General features: G+C 42.8%; 1 protein-coding gene across 4 annotated transcripts in view; it reads right to left on the bottom strand.

The window, feature by feature from the left end:
- dpp6a (dipeptidyl-peptidase 6a) overlaps positions 1-19,369 on the bottom strand; it is a 386,275-nt gene that overhangs the window by 17,852 nt on the left and 349,054 nt on the right. For all 4 annotated transcript variants that reach the window (XM_029694037.1, XM_029694061.1, XM_029694054.1 and 1 more), the window contains 9 exons: positions 16,268-16,388; positions 7,788-7,942; positions 7,408-7,505; positions 5,028-5,151; positions 4,721-4,759; positions 2,648-2,755; positions 2,066-2,157; positions 1,163-1,210; positions 809-927 (listed from right to left, as the gene is read on the bottom strand). In XM_029694037.1, coding sequence (XP_029549897.1) covers positions 809-927; positions 1,163-1,210; positions 2,066-2,157; positions 2,648-2,755; positions 4,721-4,759; positions 5,028-5,151; positions 7,408-7,505; positions 7,788-7,942; positions 16,268-16,388 — 904 coding nt within the window. The remainder of the gene's footprint in view (positions 1-808; positions 928-1,162; positions 1,211-2,065; positions 2,158-2,647; positions 2,756-4,720; positions 4,760-5,027; positions 5,152-7,407; positions 7,506-7,787; positions 7,943-16,267; positions 16,389-19,369) is intronic.

Genomic DNA, 19,369 nt, shown 5'->3' with positions numbered 1-19,369 from the left:
GAAGAAGGCACAATAGTGCCTCTTCAACCTGAGGAGGCTGAAGAAATTTGTCTTGGCAAAAAACCTTAACAAACTTTTACAGATGCACAATTGAGAGCATACTGTCGGGCTGTATCACCACCTGGTACGGCAACTGCACCACCCGCAACCACAGGGTTCTCCAGAGGGTGGTTCTGTCTGCCCAACGAATCACCAGGGGGAAACTACTTGCCCTCCAGGACACCTACAGCACCCGATGTCACAGGAAGACCAAAAAGATAATCGAGGACATCAACCACCCAAGCCACATCCTGTTCACCCCCACTCCGACATTGCTTGATTTGATATTTATATATTTCTTTATTCCATTCTTTTACTTTAAGATTTGTGTGTATTGTTGTTAGTTGTTAGATACTACTGCACTGTTGGAGCTAGGAATACAAGCATTTCGCTACACCCACAATAACATCTGCTAAATATGTGTGTGACCAATACAATTTGATTTGATTTGAGTTTTATTCTACCTTGTTATGTTTAGTGCTACATTGATATTGATTACTGCATTGCTGGGTTTGGAACTTACAAGAAGGGCATTTCTGTACACTGCACATGATATTAACTTGAAACTTCAATCTTTGGGCTGCTGCTGTTAGACCCTCTTGATATAAGTTTTGAGTAGAGGCCTTGGTTGAAATACACTGCACAAATGATTGTGTTTGTGACCAAATATCATCTGTAACCAACATATACATTGAATTCATTGTCTCAGAGTGTCTCTCAGAGGTGAGGGACCAAAGGTTCATATGACTGAAAAAATAGAGGCTCCCACCTTTGCAGCTAAGCAGGAAGAGGCTCATGCTGTGGCTGAAAGAGCCTCTGACGTAGCCACAACCTTCGTAGAAGTCACAGGAGAGACAGCGTCTGTTGAAAGGGCCCACTGTGTCCGCACTGCAAACACAACAAGAGGACACTGAGCCAAGTCTTTCTCCTAGATATTTTTCAGACTAAGAGCAAAGCCCCTCAAAGCATCCAGGACAACTGGTACCTAAATTGTAACTAAGTGAAACAAAAATAACTATTTTGGGTGGGTGGGTGGGTGGGTGGGTGGGGGGGTGCAACATAGCTAGGCACAACAGAAGAAGACAGCATTAGAGACAGTTCTTCAGAGCTATGTATGTGTTACCTGTAGAGGTGCCTGCGTTTCGGATCATCCTCTGTGCTCAAGAAGTATCTGCAAGATACATAATAATAAACATTTCAAGTTGGACGTATGTTCAACTAATACATAATATAACAAATGCATGGGTGCACACAACATTACGTCATTGAAGCATTTCCGTAGTCACAAATGTAAGGAGTCTACAAAGTGGGAAAAGTAGGTTAGCGTAAAGAGTGTAGCGGATTCCAGCAGTACAGTTGAACAGAAACTTGTCGGCTTTCTGCAGCAAGAGTACCAACAGTTCCAACAGCAGGTCTTGCCATTGGAAGAGATGTAATATAAATGAAATATGAAATGAGGATGTTTTTAGAAACTTAAGTAGGCCAGGAACAAATTTGACAGGACGGGATGGGGGACGGGACGGGGGACGGGGGACGGGACGGGGGACGGGGGGATGGGGGGAGTCATACGTAAGGCGCTATCCATTCTGAGGGAATCCCAGCATCTCTTGTTTGATGAATTTAGGTTGCTTCTCTCAGAGCGGCTCCCCAAGTATATTTATTGTCATTTATACATTGGTTGGGTCTAAACCCAAATGCTGATTGGGTAAAACCGCATTCCAGCTGGTGTCTATTCCACAAGTTACCACCGGCTAAATCTATGACGTTAAATGCCTATTAACTTTATTGTCATGTGTCCAATGTGTTTTTACTACATGCCCCCCGAGGATAAAAAATACTCTACTCTACTCCGGAGAGAGGGAGAGCGAGGGGGAGAGAGAGAGGTTTGTTGTGGATGGGTGTTTGTGTTATAATCACAGCAAAGAATGTGTATATACTACATGTGAAGGCATGTAAGTGTGTTTGTGTGTGTGTGTTTGTGTCTGTGTGTGTGTGTGTGTGTGGCCCAGCTGCGTCAGGAGCTCACATTAGCTGGATGTCCTCGTTATAGGCCAGCACCTGGGTGACGTCCCAGTCTCCAGACGTGATGGACTGCAGCGTGTCTGTGCTGGTGTTGGGCTTGAGAGGGAGGGAGGAAGAGACAGACACACTGAGTAAAGTAAGCATTAAGAACGCCTTCCTAATATGGAGTTGCACCCCGACCCTTTTTTCCCTCAGAACAGCCTCAATTCGTTGGGACAATGGACTCTACAAGGTGTCGAAAGCGTTCCACAGGGATGCTAGCCCATGTTGACTCCAATGCTCCCCACAGTTGTGTCAAGTTGGCTGGATGTCCTTTGGGTGGTGGACCATTCTTAATACACACGGGAAACTGTTGAGCATAAAAAACACAGCAGCGTTGCAGTTCTTGACACAAACCAGTGCGCCTGGCACCTACTACCATACCCCGTTCAAAGGCAATTACTGTACATTTTTGGTCTTGCCCATTCACCTTCTGGAGTGGGGTTGTCTATGCTATGCTGTACATTGCTGTAGGAAGCAATTGTAGCGTATGGAAGCCCTCATGCAGAACACAGAATAGAGAGTGTAGAACGGGAGGGTACAGTACCTGTGTGATGGACATGGAGATGTGGAAGAACTTGCCCCTGCCTCCCTGTGGGATGGCTCTGGTGAAGAACAACTTCAGACCGTCTTTGGAGAACAGCGGCTCCTCATTCTAACAGTCATATGACAAAGGTTTGGACACACCTACTCATTCAAGGGTTTTTCTTTATTTTTTACAATTTTCTACATTGTAGAATAATAGTGAAGACATACAAACTATGAAATAACACATATGGGTTATATCCTGCCTGTTTGGCCCTGTCCGGGGGTATCATCGGATGGGGCCACAGTGTCTTCTGATCCCTCCTGTCTCAGCCTCCAGTATTTATGCTGCAGTAGTTTATGTGCCGGGGGGCTAGGGTCAGTCTGTTTCATCTGGAGTATTCTCTTGTCTTATCCGGTGTCCTGTGTGAATTTAAATATGCTCTCTCTAATTCTCTCTTTCTCTCTTTCTTTCTTTCTCTCGGAGGACCTGAGCCCTAGGACCATGCCTCGGGACTACCTGGCATGATGACTCCTTGCTGTCCCCAGTCCACCTGGCCATGCTGCTGCTCCAGTTTCAACTGTTCTGCCTGCGGCCACGTAACCCTGACCTGTTCACCGGACGTGCTTGTTGCACCCTCGACAACTACAATGATTATTATTATTTGACCATGCTGGTCATTTATGAACATTTTAACATCTTGACCATGTTCTGTTATAATATCCACCCGGCACAGCCAGAAGAGGACTGGCCACCCCTCATAGCCTGGTTCCTCTCTAGGTTTCTTCCTAGGTTTTTGGCCTTTCTAGGGAGTTTTTCCTAGGGAGTTTTTCCTAGCCACCGTGCCTCTTTCACATGCATTGCTTGCTGTTTGGGGTTTTAGGCTGGGTTTCTGTACAGCACTTTGAGATTTCAGCTGATATACGAAGGGCTATATAAATAAATTTGATTTGATTTGATGATTAGTAACCAAAAAAGTGTTAAACAAATCTAAATATATTTTCTATTCTTCAAAGTAGCCACCCTTTGCCTTGGCTGCAATCTGAGGTGCAGTTAACTCTAATGAACTTATCCTCTGCAGCAGAGATAACTCTGGGTCTTCCTTTCCTGTGGCGGTCCTCATGAGAGCCAGTTTCATCATAGCGTTTGATGGTTTTTGCGACTGCACTTGAAGAAACTTTCAAAGTTCTTGACATTTTCTGGATTGACTGACCTTCATGTCTTAAAGGAATGATGGACTGTCGTTTCTCTTTATTTATTTAAGCTGTTCTTGCCGTAATATGGACTTGGTCTTTTACCAAAAAGGGCTATCTTCTGTATACCGCCCCTACCTTGTCACAACACAACTGATTGGCACAAATGCATTAAGAAGGAAAGAAATTCCACAAATTAACTTTTATTAAGGCACACCTGTTAATTGAAATGCATTCCAGGTGACTACCTCATGAAGCTGGTTGAGAGAATGCCAAGAGTGTGCAAAGCTGTCATCAAGGCAAAGGGTGGCTACTTTGAAGAATCTCCAATATAAAATATATTTTTATTTGTTTAACACTTTCTTGGTTACTACATGATTCCATATGTGTTATTTCATAGTTTTGATGTCTTCACTATTATTCTACAATGTAGAAAATAATACAAATAAAGAAAAACCCTGGAATGAGTAGGTGTGTCCAAACTTTTAACTGGTACTGTATATAAACACATAAACATATACAGTATATAAACATATTTATAAGCTGGGTGGTTCGAGCTCTGAATGCTGATTGGCTGACAACCGTGGTATATCAGACCGTATACCATGGGTATGACAAAACATTTATTTTTACTGCTCTAAGTACATTGGTAACCTGTTTATAATAGCAATAAGGCACCTCGGGATTTGTGTATACCATGGCTAAGGGCTGTATCCAGGCACTTCGCTTTGCATGGTGCCTATATACCATATACCACACCCCCTTGTGCTTTATTGCTTAATTATAACATATCTAGAAATTATGGATTGGCATTCCACTCTGTAGTACTATTAAAAAGACAGATTAACAGCCCTAAAAATAAATGATTTGTACTTGAATCATGTTCATGTTTGTTTCTTACCTGTCTGTGTAGCCAACTTTCACTTTCATCCTCATGTTTCTAAAAAAATTGAAAGAAAAGTCAATCATAAGAAAAGCTAACGAAGTGGGCTGAAAAACAGCTGTGTTTGTAGCTAAAGAGGATGCACGCGCACGCACGCACGCACGCACGCACGCACGCACGCACGCACGCACGCACGCACGCACGCACGCACGCACGCACGCACGCACGCACGCACGCACTCACACACACACACACACACACACACACACACACACACACACACACACACACACACACACACACACACACACACACACACACACACCTTGGTGCAGACGCCGGTGGTGGCCTGACACAACGTCAGCATGGATATGTTCTGGGCTCTGTTTAACCAGTTCACTGCCAGTTTGGTGGTAGTCGCCCATTTCACCATGGTGACATAGTACTCTCTGTAACACAAACAGAAACAAGAGTGTTTATTAATGTATATTCAACATAGTAGGCCTATGTGCTATTAGCATTTGAGTAGTATTGTATATGGAGGTTAGATTTGTAAAGGTAGTGTGGTTGTATTTGGAGGTTAGATTAGTAAGGGTAGTGTGGTTGTGATTGGAGGTTAGATTAGTAAGGGTAGTGTGGTTGTGATTGGAGGTTAGATTAGTAAGGGTAGTGTGGTTGTGATTGGAGGTTAGATTTGTAAGGGTAGTGTGGTTGTATTTGGAGGTTAGATTAGTAAGGGTAGTGTGGTTGTGATTGAAGGTTAGATTAGTAAGGGTAGTGTGGTTGTGATTGGAGGTTAGATTAGTAAGGGTAGTGTGGTTGTGATTGGAGGTTAGATTAGTAAGGGTAGTGTGGTTGTGTACGGAGGTTAGATTAGTAAGGGTAGTGTGGTTGTGATTGGAGGTTAGATTAGTAAGGGTAGTGTGGTTGTATTTGGAGGTTAGATTAGTAAGGGTAGTGTGGTTGTGTGGGGTGGTTAGATTAGTAAGGGTAGTGTGGTTGTATTTGGAGGTTAGATTAGTGAGGGTAGTGTGGTTGTATTTGGAGGTTAGATTAGTAAGGGTAGTGTGGTTGTGATTGGAGGTTAGATTAGTAAGGGTAGTGTGGTTGTATTTGGAGGTTAGATTAGTAAGGGTAGTGTGGTTGTATTTGGAGGTTAGATTAGTAAGGCTAGTGTGGTTGTATTTGGAGGTTAGATTAGTAAGGGTAGTGTGGTTGTGTACGGAGGTTAGATTAGTAAGGGTAGTGTGGTTGTATTTGGAGGTTAGATTAGTAAGGGTAGTGTGGTTGTGTGGGGTGGTTAGATTAGTAAGGGTAGTGTGGTTGTATTTGGAGGTTGGATTAGTAAGGGTAGTGTGGTTGTGTGGGGTGGTTAGATTAGTAAGGGTAGTGTGGTTGTGTACGGAGGTTAGATTAGTAAGGGTAGTGTGGTTGTATTTGGAGGTTAGATTAGTAAGGGTAGTGTGGTTGTGATTGGAGGTTAGATTAGTAAGGGTAGTGTGGTTGTGTGGGGTGGTTAGATTAGTAAGGGTAGTGTGGTTGTGTGGGGTGGTTAGATTAGTAAGGGTAGTGTGGTTGTATTTGGAGGTTAGATTAGTAAGGGTAGTGGGGTTGTATTTGGAGGTTAGATTAGTAAGGGTAGGGTGGTTGTATTTGGAGGTCAGATTAGTAAGGGTAGTGTGGTTGTATTTGGCGGTTAGATTAGTAAGGGTAGTGTGGTTGTGTGGGGTGGTTAGATTAGTAAGGGTAGTGTGGTTGTGTGGGGTGGTTAGATTAGTAAGGGTAGTGTGGTTGTGTACGGAGGTTAGATTAGTAAGGGTAGTGTGGTTGTGTGGGGTGGTTAGATTAGTAAGGGTAGTGTGGTTGTGTGGGGTGGTTAGATTAGTAAGGGTAGTGTGGTTGTGTACGGAGGTTAGATTAGTAAGGGTAGTGTGGTTGTGTGGGGTGGTTAGATTAGTAAGGGTAGTGTGGTTGTGTACGGAGGTTAGATTAGTAAGGGTAGTGTGGTTGTGTGGGGTGGTTAGATTAGTAAGGGTAGTTAGTTGTGTACGGAGGTTAGATTAGTAAGGGTAGTGTGGTTGTGTACGGAGGTTAGATTAGTAAGGGTAGTGTGGTTGTGTGGGGTGGTTAGATTAGTAAGGGTAGGGTGGTTGTATTTGGAGGTTAGATTAGTAAGGGTAGTGTGGTTGTATTTGGCGGTTAGATTAGTAAGGGTAGTGTGGTTGTGTGGGGTGGTTAGATTAGTAAGGGTAGTGTGGTTGTGTGGGGTGGTTAGATTAGTAAGGGTAGTGTGGTTGTGTACGGAGGTTAGATTAGTAAGGGTAGTGTGGTTGTGTGGGGTGGTTAGATTAGTAAGGGTAGTGTGGTTGTGTGGGGTGGTTAGATTAGTAAGGGTAGTGTGGTTGTGTACGGAGGTTAGATTAGTAAGGGTAGTGTGGTTGTGTGGGGTGGTTAGATTAGTAAGGGTAGTTAGTTGTGTACGGAGGTTAGATTAGTAAGGGTAGTGTGGTTGTGTGGGGTGGTTAGATTAGTAAGGGTAGTTAGTTGTGTACGGAGGTTAGATTAGTAAGGGTAGTGTGGTTGTGTACGGAGGTTAGATTAGTAAGGGTAGTGTGGTTGTGTGGGGTGGTTAGATTAGTAAGGGTAGTTAGTTGTGTACGGAGGTTAGATTAGTAAGGGTAGTGCGGTTGTGTGGGGTGGTGTACCCCATCCTTGGGTCTTCAGGTCTCCTCATCTCGATGGTGTGCAGGGGCCCGTTCAGGTTGACCACATACAAAGAGATGACTGGATTTTCCTCCCCAGCCTGCACGGAGGACAGACAGCAGAGAGACACAATGATTGCAAATGCTATTAATAAAACAACTGTTCTTAATGGACATTTTAAGTGCACCTGCCTAATGAAGGATATGCCTGTAGACAGAACTAACTCCATGCTGGAATATTTTCCCATTTCCCAAGATTGGTTGTACTTTTTTACCTTTATGTGTGTTTCATGACCTTTGAGCGGTGGTACAATTTACTGTGGTGTAGCGTTGTAGTAGAAAACGTTTGGTTGGTAATAGGTTAATAATTATACTGTTCTAACCTTAGGGTAGTGATACTCCCTCCCGGTAGGATAAGTAGTTCCTGTGAACATAGGGATCTCCATCCTGGGCACCATAGTGTCGTTGATGGTGGCATATGCCAGCCGGGCACCATCCGGAGACCACCAGTGGGCAATATGGGTCTGGAAGATCTCCTCTGGAAAAGGACAGGAGAGAAATATCCTTTAGTTTTCAGTAATAATAAAGATGGTGAAACTCTAACAGAAAGCCATTATGTGTTTGAATAGAACTACATTACAATACCCAGTGCCGACGCGAGTCAGATACATCAGTCATGTTACATACTGACACAGACATCAATTGCGATGCATAGTCAGTTTGGATCAATGCTGTCGTAAAATTCATAAAAATGCTGAAGCATGTTCTGGTCATAAATCAAAACACTGCTTTTAATCTCACAAGAGAGAAACATCGACCAACCACTGGAGAGAAACATCGACCAACCACTCAAGAGAGCCATACTAGAGAAGGCAACAGAAAAAGTAATTTCCCAGTCAGGTGCAACATTGTAGGGTGGTGTAAGCAGGGACATTTCGTGTGTGTGTGTGTGTGTGTGTGTGTGTGTGTGTGTGTGTGTGTGTGTGTGTGTGTGTGTGTGTGTGTGTGTGTGTGTGTGTGAGAGAGAGAGAGAGACCCCTTTTCTGATGTTGAGGTACACAGAAAGTGTCCTGTTGGAGCTTGGCTTACTTCATCAAAAACCTGTGACCTCTTGTGCGTCACTAAAGAGCCTGTGCATGTGTTTGAAATTATGCATGGTGATATGGATAACATGAAACACACTCACATCCCTGAGGGGGCTCTATTGATAGGTAGTGCCAGGTGAAGATACACACACAGGCACGTCCACGTGCATACATGCATAAAAACACTGTGTGTGTGTGTGTGTGTGTGTTTGAACCTGCCTTTGTTTCCATGTTCTTTGAGCTGTTCTATCTCCACAGCTATGATTACCCAGGTGAGCAGTCTCTCACTCGTCTATTCCCCCTGGTTCACACACTCACTGGGCCTAAATGGCTCACTGCCTAACACGCACATTACTTATGCATGAGTGGCCTGTTACTGAGGCAGGTGGGCAATAGAAGCTACTGAATGTAATGTGACAGAATCAGGTGGGCCAAACTAATGAAAAGGAGAGTCGTATTTCTGTTCCAGGACAGAGCCCCACCTGTTTTGAGCCCCATCTGTTAAGCTAAAAAATATATATATATATTAAAAATGTGTGTCTTGCATGTTATTTTGGCATTAATACCTGTCACATATCAGTTTGCAAACAATATAAAAATAAATGAATCATTGAGTTAATAAAGCCGCATACAAACATTGTCTTTTTTTTGCTTTCTTGACTAAGTCAGCTCCAAAATGTAGGTGTTTCAGCCTAGCTCAGTGCTTTCTGTGGTGGTGGGGCAGCCAGTGGAAAAAAGGAGCGGAGGGGTTGGTCATCTTCCCTAGTTGCGCCATGATTGGCTCAGTGTTCTGTGACTCATGGGGACACTACGTCACTGCAAAATCTACGGGTATGGCTCGAACATTCTAGCCCCTTGGTTGATGTGTCATAGACTTACATTAGAAATGCCCATCCAAGAAGGCTCAAGGTCATTGGCCACAGATAAAATGACACCAAATCATGTTATATCTACCGTAGCTTTGATTGGACTGATCATGTCAACATCAAACTTTCAAAATCTTAGCTAGCAAGCTAGACAAGCAGTCATCGTCATGCATCAAGTTGGCAATTTACTGGCAAATCCTTTTCATCCTTGTCATAAGAAGAGAAATTATAGATAAAACGTATCGATGCTCATCGGCCATTGGACATAAGAATGATGGACGCCACTGTGTTCTTGGAAATCTTCAACGCTACAGAATTCTTTTGGTACCCTTCCCCAGATCTGTGCCTTGACACAATCCTGTCACCTCCCTGACCAAGGCCCTTCTTCCCCGATTGTTCAGTTTGGCCAGTCGGACAGTTCTAGGAAGAGTCTTGGTGGTTCCAAACTTCTTCCATTTAAGAATGATGGAGGCCACTGTGCTCTTGGGGATCTTCAATGCTACAGAATTTTTTTGGTACCCTTCCCCAGATCTGTGCCTCGATAAAATCCTGTCTCGGAGCTCTACGAACTATTCCTTTGACCTCATTGCTTGGTTTTTGCTCTGACATGCCCTGTCAACTGTGTGACCTTGTATAGACAGGAGTGTGCCTTTCCAAATCATGTTCAATCGATTGAATTTACCACAGGTGGACTCCAATCAAGTTGTAGCAACATCTGAAGGATGATAAATGGAAACAGGATGCACCTGAGCTCAATTTCGAGTCTCATAGCAAAGGGTCTGAATACTTATGTAAATAAGGTATTTCTGTTTTTTATTTTTATAAATGTGCAAAAAAATTCTACAAACCTGTTTTCGCTTTGTCATTATGGGGTATTGTGTGTAGATTGATGAGGGAGAAAATGTATACTACCGGTCAAAAGTTTTAGAACACTTACTCATTCAAGAGTTTTTCTTTATTTGTACTATTTTCTACATTGTAGAATAATAGTGAAGACATCAAAACTATGAAATAACACATATGGAATCACGTAGGAACCAAAAAAGGGTTAAACCAATCAAAATGTATTTTATATTTGAGATTCTTCAAATAGCCACCCTGTGCCTTTATGACAGCTTTACACACTCTCAGTCATTTGATTAGATGTTCAGGAGTCTAATGGCTTGGGGGTAGAAGCTGTTTAGAAGCCTCTTGGACCTAGACTTGGTGCTACGGTACCGCTTGCCATGCGGTAGCAGAGAGAACAGTCTATGACTAGGGTGACTGGAGTCTTTGACAATTTTTAAGGCCTTCTCTGACACTGCCTGGTATAGAGGTCCTGGACGGCAGGAAACTTGGCCGTACGCACTACCCTCTGTAGTGCCTTGCGGTCGGAGGCCGAGCAGTTGCCATACCAGGCAGCTCTCAATGGTGCAGCTGTAGAACCTTTTGAGGATCTGAGGACCCATGCCAAATCTTTTCAGTCTCCTGAGGGGGAATAGGTTTTGTCGTGCCCTCTTCACGACTGTCTTGGTGTGCTTGGACCATGTTGGTTTGTTGGTGATGTGGACACCAAGGAACTTGAAGCTCTCAACCTGCTCCACTACAGCCGCGTTGATGAGAATGGGGGCGTGCTCGATTTAGCCTACTGTCTGACTTGGTGGTGCAAATGTAGACTATAACCTGTTTTAGAGAAATGTAATCATTGAATATTGTAAGAGCTTTCATTGTCTGCTTATATGCCCCCTTTATTTATCCTCTAGTTCTGACTTGGTGTACAGGGAGAATACTGTAAGAATGACACGTTCTTAATTCTGTCGCTGTACATTTCAAAAGTGCATCCTAGCTCACTCATTAATGTCTTCATCAAAATTACGGATTGCCTCTTATCCACTCGTCGCCCCCTTATGCCATAGTTTGTCCATCTCAATTGTCAGTAGAAACCACATTTGTTTAATCAAGTCAGCCATATCTGCTATGTTTCTTTAAAAGGCAGTAAATGAGGCTGAATGAACTGTTTCGCTGCCAGACAAGGCTCTGCTGATATCCAGGTGTAGCAGTGATAAGATGATGGGACTGCTGTTGGGACTCTGCTGTTGGGACAGCTTTATGTAGGCTCTAACAGTTTGTGAGCACTGTTTGTCACCGTTATCGTGCAATTAATGTATTGTTAATGTTGTGTTGTGTAGTGGCTTTGCTGGCATGCATCTAAAACATTTGAACTTTTTTGCCCCAACAAGATTTACATGCTAAAATCACCGAAAAGTTAATTGAACTAAGAACACATGGTGCAGAATGAGTCCAGTCCTGCAATAATACATGTTAGAAGTGAGTCCACTGGTGGATGAGAGCAGAAGCACGACAGCGATTCAACTGAACTGCCTGCTTACAGAGAGCTTAGAAAGGATATTATATATATACTAAACACACACACAGTTGTTTACTTCTATTTTTTTCAGAAAAGCTTACACATTCAGCTGGAACGCCGATAAACAACACCGCTGATAAACCACACTGCCGTAAACACAAACAAACACAAACAAATCAACAAACATAAGCTTCTCAGTGTGCGAAATGTGCAATCCCAGCCAAGACTCCATGGGGTATGCAGACACAGCTCGTATCAACAGTGTGTGTGACTATTATCGTGCCGTGCCAGACTTCTCTGGCTCTGTCCCTGGGCCACATCATATTTCAGGATGTTGTCTGCTCCAGCACGTCAGTTAGTCTGACAGACACGCCACAGATAACAAACACTCTATAATCACCTTGGGTGTTTTGTCTTTCTGACTCCTCTTACACAAGACTGTCAGTGTCTCACACACTATCAGTGTCCCACACACACACTGCCAGTGTCCCACACACACACTGTCAGGCATACAGTTGAAGTCGGAAGTTTACATACACTTAGGTTGGAGTCATTAAAACTCGTTTTTCAACCACTCCACAAATTTCTTGTTAACCAACTACAGTTCTGGCAAGTCGGTTAGGACATCTACTTTGTGCATGACACAAGTCATTTTTCCAACAATTGTTTACAGACAGATTATTTCACTTATAATTCACTGTATCACAATTCCAGTGGGTCAGAAGTTTACATACACTAAGTTGACTGTGCCTTTAAACAGCTTGGAAAATTCCAGAAAATTATGACATGGCTTTAAAAGCTTCTGACAGGCTAATTGACATAATTTGAGTCAATTGGAGGTGTACTTCAAACTCAGTGCCTCTTTGCTTGACATCATGGGAAAATCAAAAGAAATCAGCCAAGACCTCAGAAAAAAATTGTAGACCTCCACAAGTCTGGTTCATCCTTGGGAGCAATTTCCAAATGCCTGAAGGTACCACGTTCATCTGTACAAACAATAGTATGCAAGTATAAACACCAAGGGACTACGCCGCTGTCATACCGCTCAGGAAGGAGACGCGTTCTGTCTCCTAGAGATGAACGTACTTTGGTGCGAAAAGTGCAAATCAATCCCAGAACAACAGCAAACGACCTTGTGAAGATGCTGGAGGAAACAGGTACAAAAGTATCTATATCCACAGTAAAACGAGTCCTATATTGACAAAACCTGAAAGGCCACTCAGCAAGGAAGAAGCCACTGCTCCAAAACCGCCATAAAAAACAAGACTGCGGTTGCAACTGCACATGGGGACAAAGATCGTACTCTTTGGAGAAATGTCCTCTGGTCTGATGAAATAAAAATCGAATTGTTTGGCCATAATGACCATCTTTATGTTTGGAGGGAAAAGGGGAAGGCTTGCAAGCCGAAGAACACAATCCCAACCGTGAAGCACGAGGGTGGCAGCATCATGTTATGGGGGTGCTTTGCTGCAGGAGGGACTGGTGCACTTCCAAAAATAAATGGCATCATGAGGCAGGAAAATGATGTGGATATATTGAAGCTTGGTCGCAAATGGGTCTTCCAAATGGACAATGACCCCAAGAATACTTCCAAAGTTTTGGCAAAATGGCTTAAGGACAACAAAGTCAAGGTATTGGAGTGGCCATCACAAAGCCCTGACCTCAATCCTACAGAAAATTTGTGGGCAGAACTGAAAAAGCATGTGCGAGCAAGGAGGCCTACAAACCTGACTCAGTTACACCAGCTCTGTCAGGAGGAATGGGCCAAAATTCACCCAACTTATTGTGGGAAGCTTGTGGAAGGTTACCTGAAACATTTGACCCAAGTTAAACAATTTAAAGGCAATGCTACCAAATACTAATTGAGTGTATGCAAACTTCTGACCCACTGGAAATGTGATGAAAGAAATAAAAGCTGAAATAAATCATTCTCTCTACTATTATTCTGACATTTCACATTCTTAAAATAAAGTGGTGATCCTAACTGACCTAAAACAGGGAGTTTTTACTTGGATTAAATGTCAGGAATTGTGAAAAACTGAGTTTAAATGTATTTGGCTAAGGTGTATGTAGACTTACGACTTCAACTGTAGGTATAAACACAGACAGGGGGGCACACACAATGATAATCTCATCTAGAGTGCAAGCGTGGTGTTTTCCTCCAGGGAGAGCTTTCCTCCAGGGAGAGCTTTCCTCCAGGGAGAGCTTTCCCCCCCGTGTCTGACATTGTGACTGACCCTGCAGCCATCTGGTCCAGATCTAAACAGATGTTACACAACCTGGGAAGGGCTCTCTCCCCTTCGCGGGTTATGTCACCACTAAACACACACTCACGTTTATGTGTTATTTCAGTATGAATACAGTCTGTCAGAGATCTGCATTGAGTGACATGATATGTGAAGCAGGTCTACGTTGTGAGGCAGGTCAAGTTCAGGCTAAATTCCCTCCCGGCTCGTTGAAAGATGAATCTTCCTTCATAAATGATTAGTGTAAATTGCCAGGCCTTCAGCGCTTCACAAGTATATGTCAGGGTTTAAATGGAGTTAGACTAATATTGCTGTTGGGAGGGCTCCACTGCATCTTAAAATCTCATTCAAACTAATCTGGGGGTAGGGGTGGGTCATGAGTCAATAGTAAACACATACACAGATTACACACACAGACTACATACACACTGTGACACACACATACTACATACACACTGTAACACACACATACTACATACACACTGTAACACACACCTACTACATACACACTGTAACAAACACCTACTACATACACACTGTAACACACATAGACTACATACACACTGTAACACACATAGACTACATACACACTGTAACACACATAGACTGCATACACACTGTAACACACATACTACATACACACTGTGACACACCTACTACATACACACTGTAACACATATAGACTACATACACACTGTAACACACATAGACTGCATACACACTGTAACACACATAGACTACATACACACTGTAACACACATAGACTACATACACACTGTAACACACATAGACTACATACACACTGTAACACACATAGACTACATACACACTGTAACACACATAGCCTACATACACACTGTGACACACACATACTACATACACACTGTAACACACATAGACTGCATACACACTGTGACACACACATAGACTACATACACACTGTAACACACACATAGACTACATACACACTGTGACACACATAGACTACATACACACTGTAACACACAGACTACATACACACTGTGACACACATAGACTACATACACACTGTAACACACACATAGACGACATTGAAGGAAAAAAGTATTTGATCCCCTGCTGATTTTGTACGTTTTCCCACTGACAAAGAAAATTATAGACTGATCATTTCTTTGTCAGTGGGAAAACATACAAAATCAGCAGGGGATCAAATACTTTTTTCCCTCACTGTACAAACACACTGTGACACACACAGACTACATACACACTGTAACACACATAGACTACATACACACTGTAACACACACAGACTACATACACACTGTAACACACACAGACTACATACACACTGTAACACACATAGACTACATACACACTGTAACACACACCTACTACATACACACTGTAACACACACATACTACATACACAGACTACACACATTAACACAAAGTTTGAGTGTAGAAGCAATATTTAGTGCAAGCAACCTCACAGGCACACACACTTACATGCAGACACTTAAATGCACAAACATTTACATTTGTCATTGTAAAATCTTGGAATCTTGCTTGCTCAAGAGACTAGAGACTGTCACAGTCTGTCACAAGTAGGGAACTTTCAATTACCTGGGATTCCCAAAATCAGAAGGGAATAAGCAAGAAATACGGAATCCTCAAACCAGGATTTCTGGGAAACCAGGGAATTTATTGAAAGTTCCACAAATTTTGCAACCCTAGTCCCAAAAGACCTAGTTAGTAGAGACCCAAGTGCCAGTCCACCCATTGAGCACTACACGAGGCCCTAAATAAAAGACAGCAATTTCCATCCCTTCCTGACAGTCCTCCATCTCTCTCTTTCTCCGTGTTATTAAAAGAGAGAAGAAAAGAGAGCAAAAACACGAGGAACAGAAGAAATTAATTTATTAGTAGAGTTGAGAGGCAGTCTGGTCCTCAGGGGACGAGGCGGAGGCACTGAGGTGGACTCAGGTGAGCTTTGATCAGTCGAGTCAAAACAGACAAAACAACGTTGAGAAAACCTGACATCTGTATCAGAGTGGAGAACAGACGGTGAATATTAATTCTGCTGAATTCATGCTAATTAATGCTAATTCTCCCATGTAGAACAGCCGTGGTGAGAACTCTGGGAAATTGGAGCAAATTGGCAGGTTTCCTGTTTTTAACGCCATTTTGGCTTGTCACTTGTTTACTGCACCTCTGACTAGCCTAAATAATAACTCTATAATTTTTACTCAAGTGCCACATTCTTTGGGGTTGACAATGTAATGGGACAGACATCACCGCCCAGAACACCAATAATACAGTATTAACATCAGCCAATCTCACCTTCGTACAGCCAATCGCTGAGCCCATTGAAGATGACCCCCTCCTTGCCGGTGGAAACCAGACGGATCGATCGGCTCTCCACTGTCGAACGGTAGTAGATGTTGTTCTCAAAAATAAAAATCTAAGGGAAGAGAAAGATGAGGGAAAAAGGGATGAAATACTGAGGTGATTCATATGGAAAGAAGACAGACAGACAGACAGACAGACAGACAGACAGACAGACAGACAGACAGACAGACAGACAGACAGACAGACAGACAGACAGACAGACAGACAGACAGACAGACAGACAGACAGACAGACAGACAGACAGACAGACAGACAGACAGACAGGAAGGAAGGAAGGAAGGAAGGAAGGAAGGAAGGAAGGAAGGAAGGAAGGAAGGAAGGAAGGAAGGAAGGAAGGAAGGAAGGAAGGATGTGGAATATATAACCTATGATACAGGAAGATGTAACCTCTGCATTACTAAATTTGTGGACCTGTAGGTTAACAGAAGGATGCTTTAACCATGAGAAATATAGAGCCAATATGAGATAAAAAGGTTCTATCCATAGTGAAGATACTTTCCTATTCACTGCACAACTTGAATTGTAAAACATTTAGCAGTTGTGTTGGCTGACTGGCCTGGCTCTGATTCTGCTACTGCCAGCTTGTTTACATCTCCGTAGTACTGTAGGTCTAAGTATTGATGGATAACTCTGGAACAGGAGAGAGAAAGAGAGAGAAAGCAGGAGAGAGAGGGAGAGAAAGAGAGAGAGAAAGCAGGAGAGAGAGCGATGGAGACCAAGAGTTTTGTATGCAAGAGACTTAAGGTTGTGTGTGAGAAAACAAAGGTGAACAAGAATACAGAGATAACGTACTGCATAATGAATCCCTTCCTCAACACATTGCACACCAATATTGTATATCAATATAAATCCTAATTGCAGATTAATCCTCTAATGGTGTACAGCATTGCCCTCCTCTCTGTCCACTGTTGGGAGAAGTGTTGACTACCTGCTGGGCAGTTCAAGGTCAGCTCCATCCTTCCTAATTAAAACTTCTGTTGCTCGTGTGGCAAGGTAGGCCAGGGGGCCCTGTGTGTTTGAGTTCTCCTCGGTGCAGACTGACTGAGACCCAGTTTAACAGCTGGATCTAGGCCAGTGCAGAGAGTCACACAGTGAGCTTGGCCCACTTCTGAAGGAGGTACTACCTAAGCTACCTCCCATATGCTGTTCACACACAGAGTCTGGGGAGATGTGAGGTCATATTGTGGGCAGGCTGACAACAGCAGGAGAGAGAGATGTGCCATGTCAGACCCTCTAGAGAGAAAGGGAGGGAGAGGAAGGTAGAGAGAGCAAGCAAAGCTCAGCGTCTCAGTGAAGGATTCGTCTCCGATTTAAAAGAAGAGGAGAAAAACACCTTTAATGAAGACCCCTTATCAAATCAAATCAAATGTTATTGTTCACATACACATATTCAGTAGATGTTATTGCATGTGTAGTGAAAAGCTTGTGTTTCTAGCTCCAACAGTGCAGTAATATCTATAATTCACATCTAAAAGTAAAATAATGGAATTAAGAAATATATAAATATTAGGATGAGCAATGTCAGAGTGGCGTTGACTAAAACACAGTACAATAGAATACAGTATATACATATGAAATGAGTAAAGCAGTGTGTAAACATGATTAAAGTTACTGCTGAAGCTGGAGTTAAATGAACAGTGTTCATCCACACAGACACAGACTCAGACACAGCTGCCTGTCCTCCCCTCTGGTGAATCAAAGGACACTGTGTATTTAACCTAATTCCACCGCTTTCAACATGGGACAAGACAGCTGTGCGTGTGTGTGTGTGTGTGTGTGTGTGCACGTGCGTGTGTGTGTGTGTGTGTAAAGAAACAGCTGTGTGTGTGTGTGTGTGTGCACGTGCGTGTGTGTGTGTGTGTGTGTGTAAAGAAACAGCTGTGTGTGTGTGTGTGTAAAGAAACAGCTGTGTGTGTGTGTGTGTAAAGAAACAGCTGTGTGTGTGTATGTGTGTGTGTGTGTGTGTGTGTGTGTGTGTGTGTAAAGAAACAGCTGTGTGTGTGTGTGTGTGTGTGTGTGGGTAAAGAGCGGATCAAGAGGCCAGTGTAAGATTAAGCTGTCAGCTGGCTTGAGAAATGTAACAACAGATGGACTGATGTTAGTGTGTGTGTGTGTGTGTGTGTGTGTGTGTGTGTGTGTGTGTGTGTGTGTGTGTGTGTGTGTGTGTGTGTGTGTGTGTGTGTGTGTGTGTGTGTGTGTGTGTGTGTGTGCATGCATGCAAGTATATGTGAACTCACATTGGCAGACACCTTCCCCTCCCACCTAATCATCTTATCGTTGACAACAAGTATCATAGCCCAAACGGCAAGAATCTGTTGCTGGGAAGCTCCTTTAAACGAAAGGAGCCCTGATTCCCTGTATTGGAATCAGGGCTGTTTAATGAGTAATGATAGGAGAGACTGTGTGATATCAATCAATTGACTTCACCAATGAATCCACTGGGGAGATTAGAGGTAATTAATTGCATTGTGCCAGAGGAAAGTCTGCTCTGAGTACTAGTAGACTAATGCTTATTAATGTTCTTTCTATGGCTAGACTGCCTGGTAGCTTGTGATAGTTTAACAGAAATAGCTATAGGAAAGGTCATAGCTAGGGTTGCAAAGGGAGAGTATATTACTGGAAACTAGTGGCCCTTTTGGAAACTTCAGATTATCACAGGTGTGGCTTCTGTGTGGCCTTATCACATCATATATACAATAATCATTAAATAAGATGACTTTCAAATTAAACAGAATGACAAAGCTATAAAACATTATCTTAAATATAAACCATCAACTTAGTGAATACCAGTGTTTAATATGAGGGTTTCTGAATTAAATATTCTTTATATTTTTTTTATACATGTATTTAAATACCTGTCGGTTGTAAATGTTTTGACGTAAAACTGGTGTCAGTTGTGAAAAAATTCAATAGTTCAAAGATTTGCAGAGTGAATAAAAAATTATGCATTTGTTGATTAGATGCTTTTTCTTTATTAATTAGGCTGTTTTCTCTGGAACCATATAGTTTATCTACAAGAAATTCATGGACAAT

This window comes from Salmo trutta, chromosome 2 (assembly GCF_901001165.1).
Source record: "Salmo trutta chromosome 2, fSalTru1.1, whole genome shotgun sequence".
Lineage (NCBI taxonomy): Eukaryota > Metazoa > Chordata > Actinopteri > Salmoniformes > Salmonidae > Salmo > Salmo trutta.
This window is presented reverse-complemented; position numbering and strand designations above follow the sequence as displayed.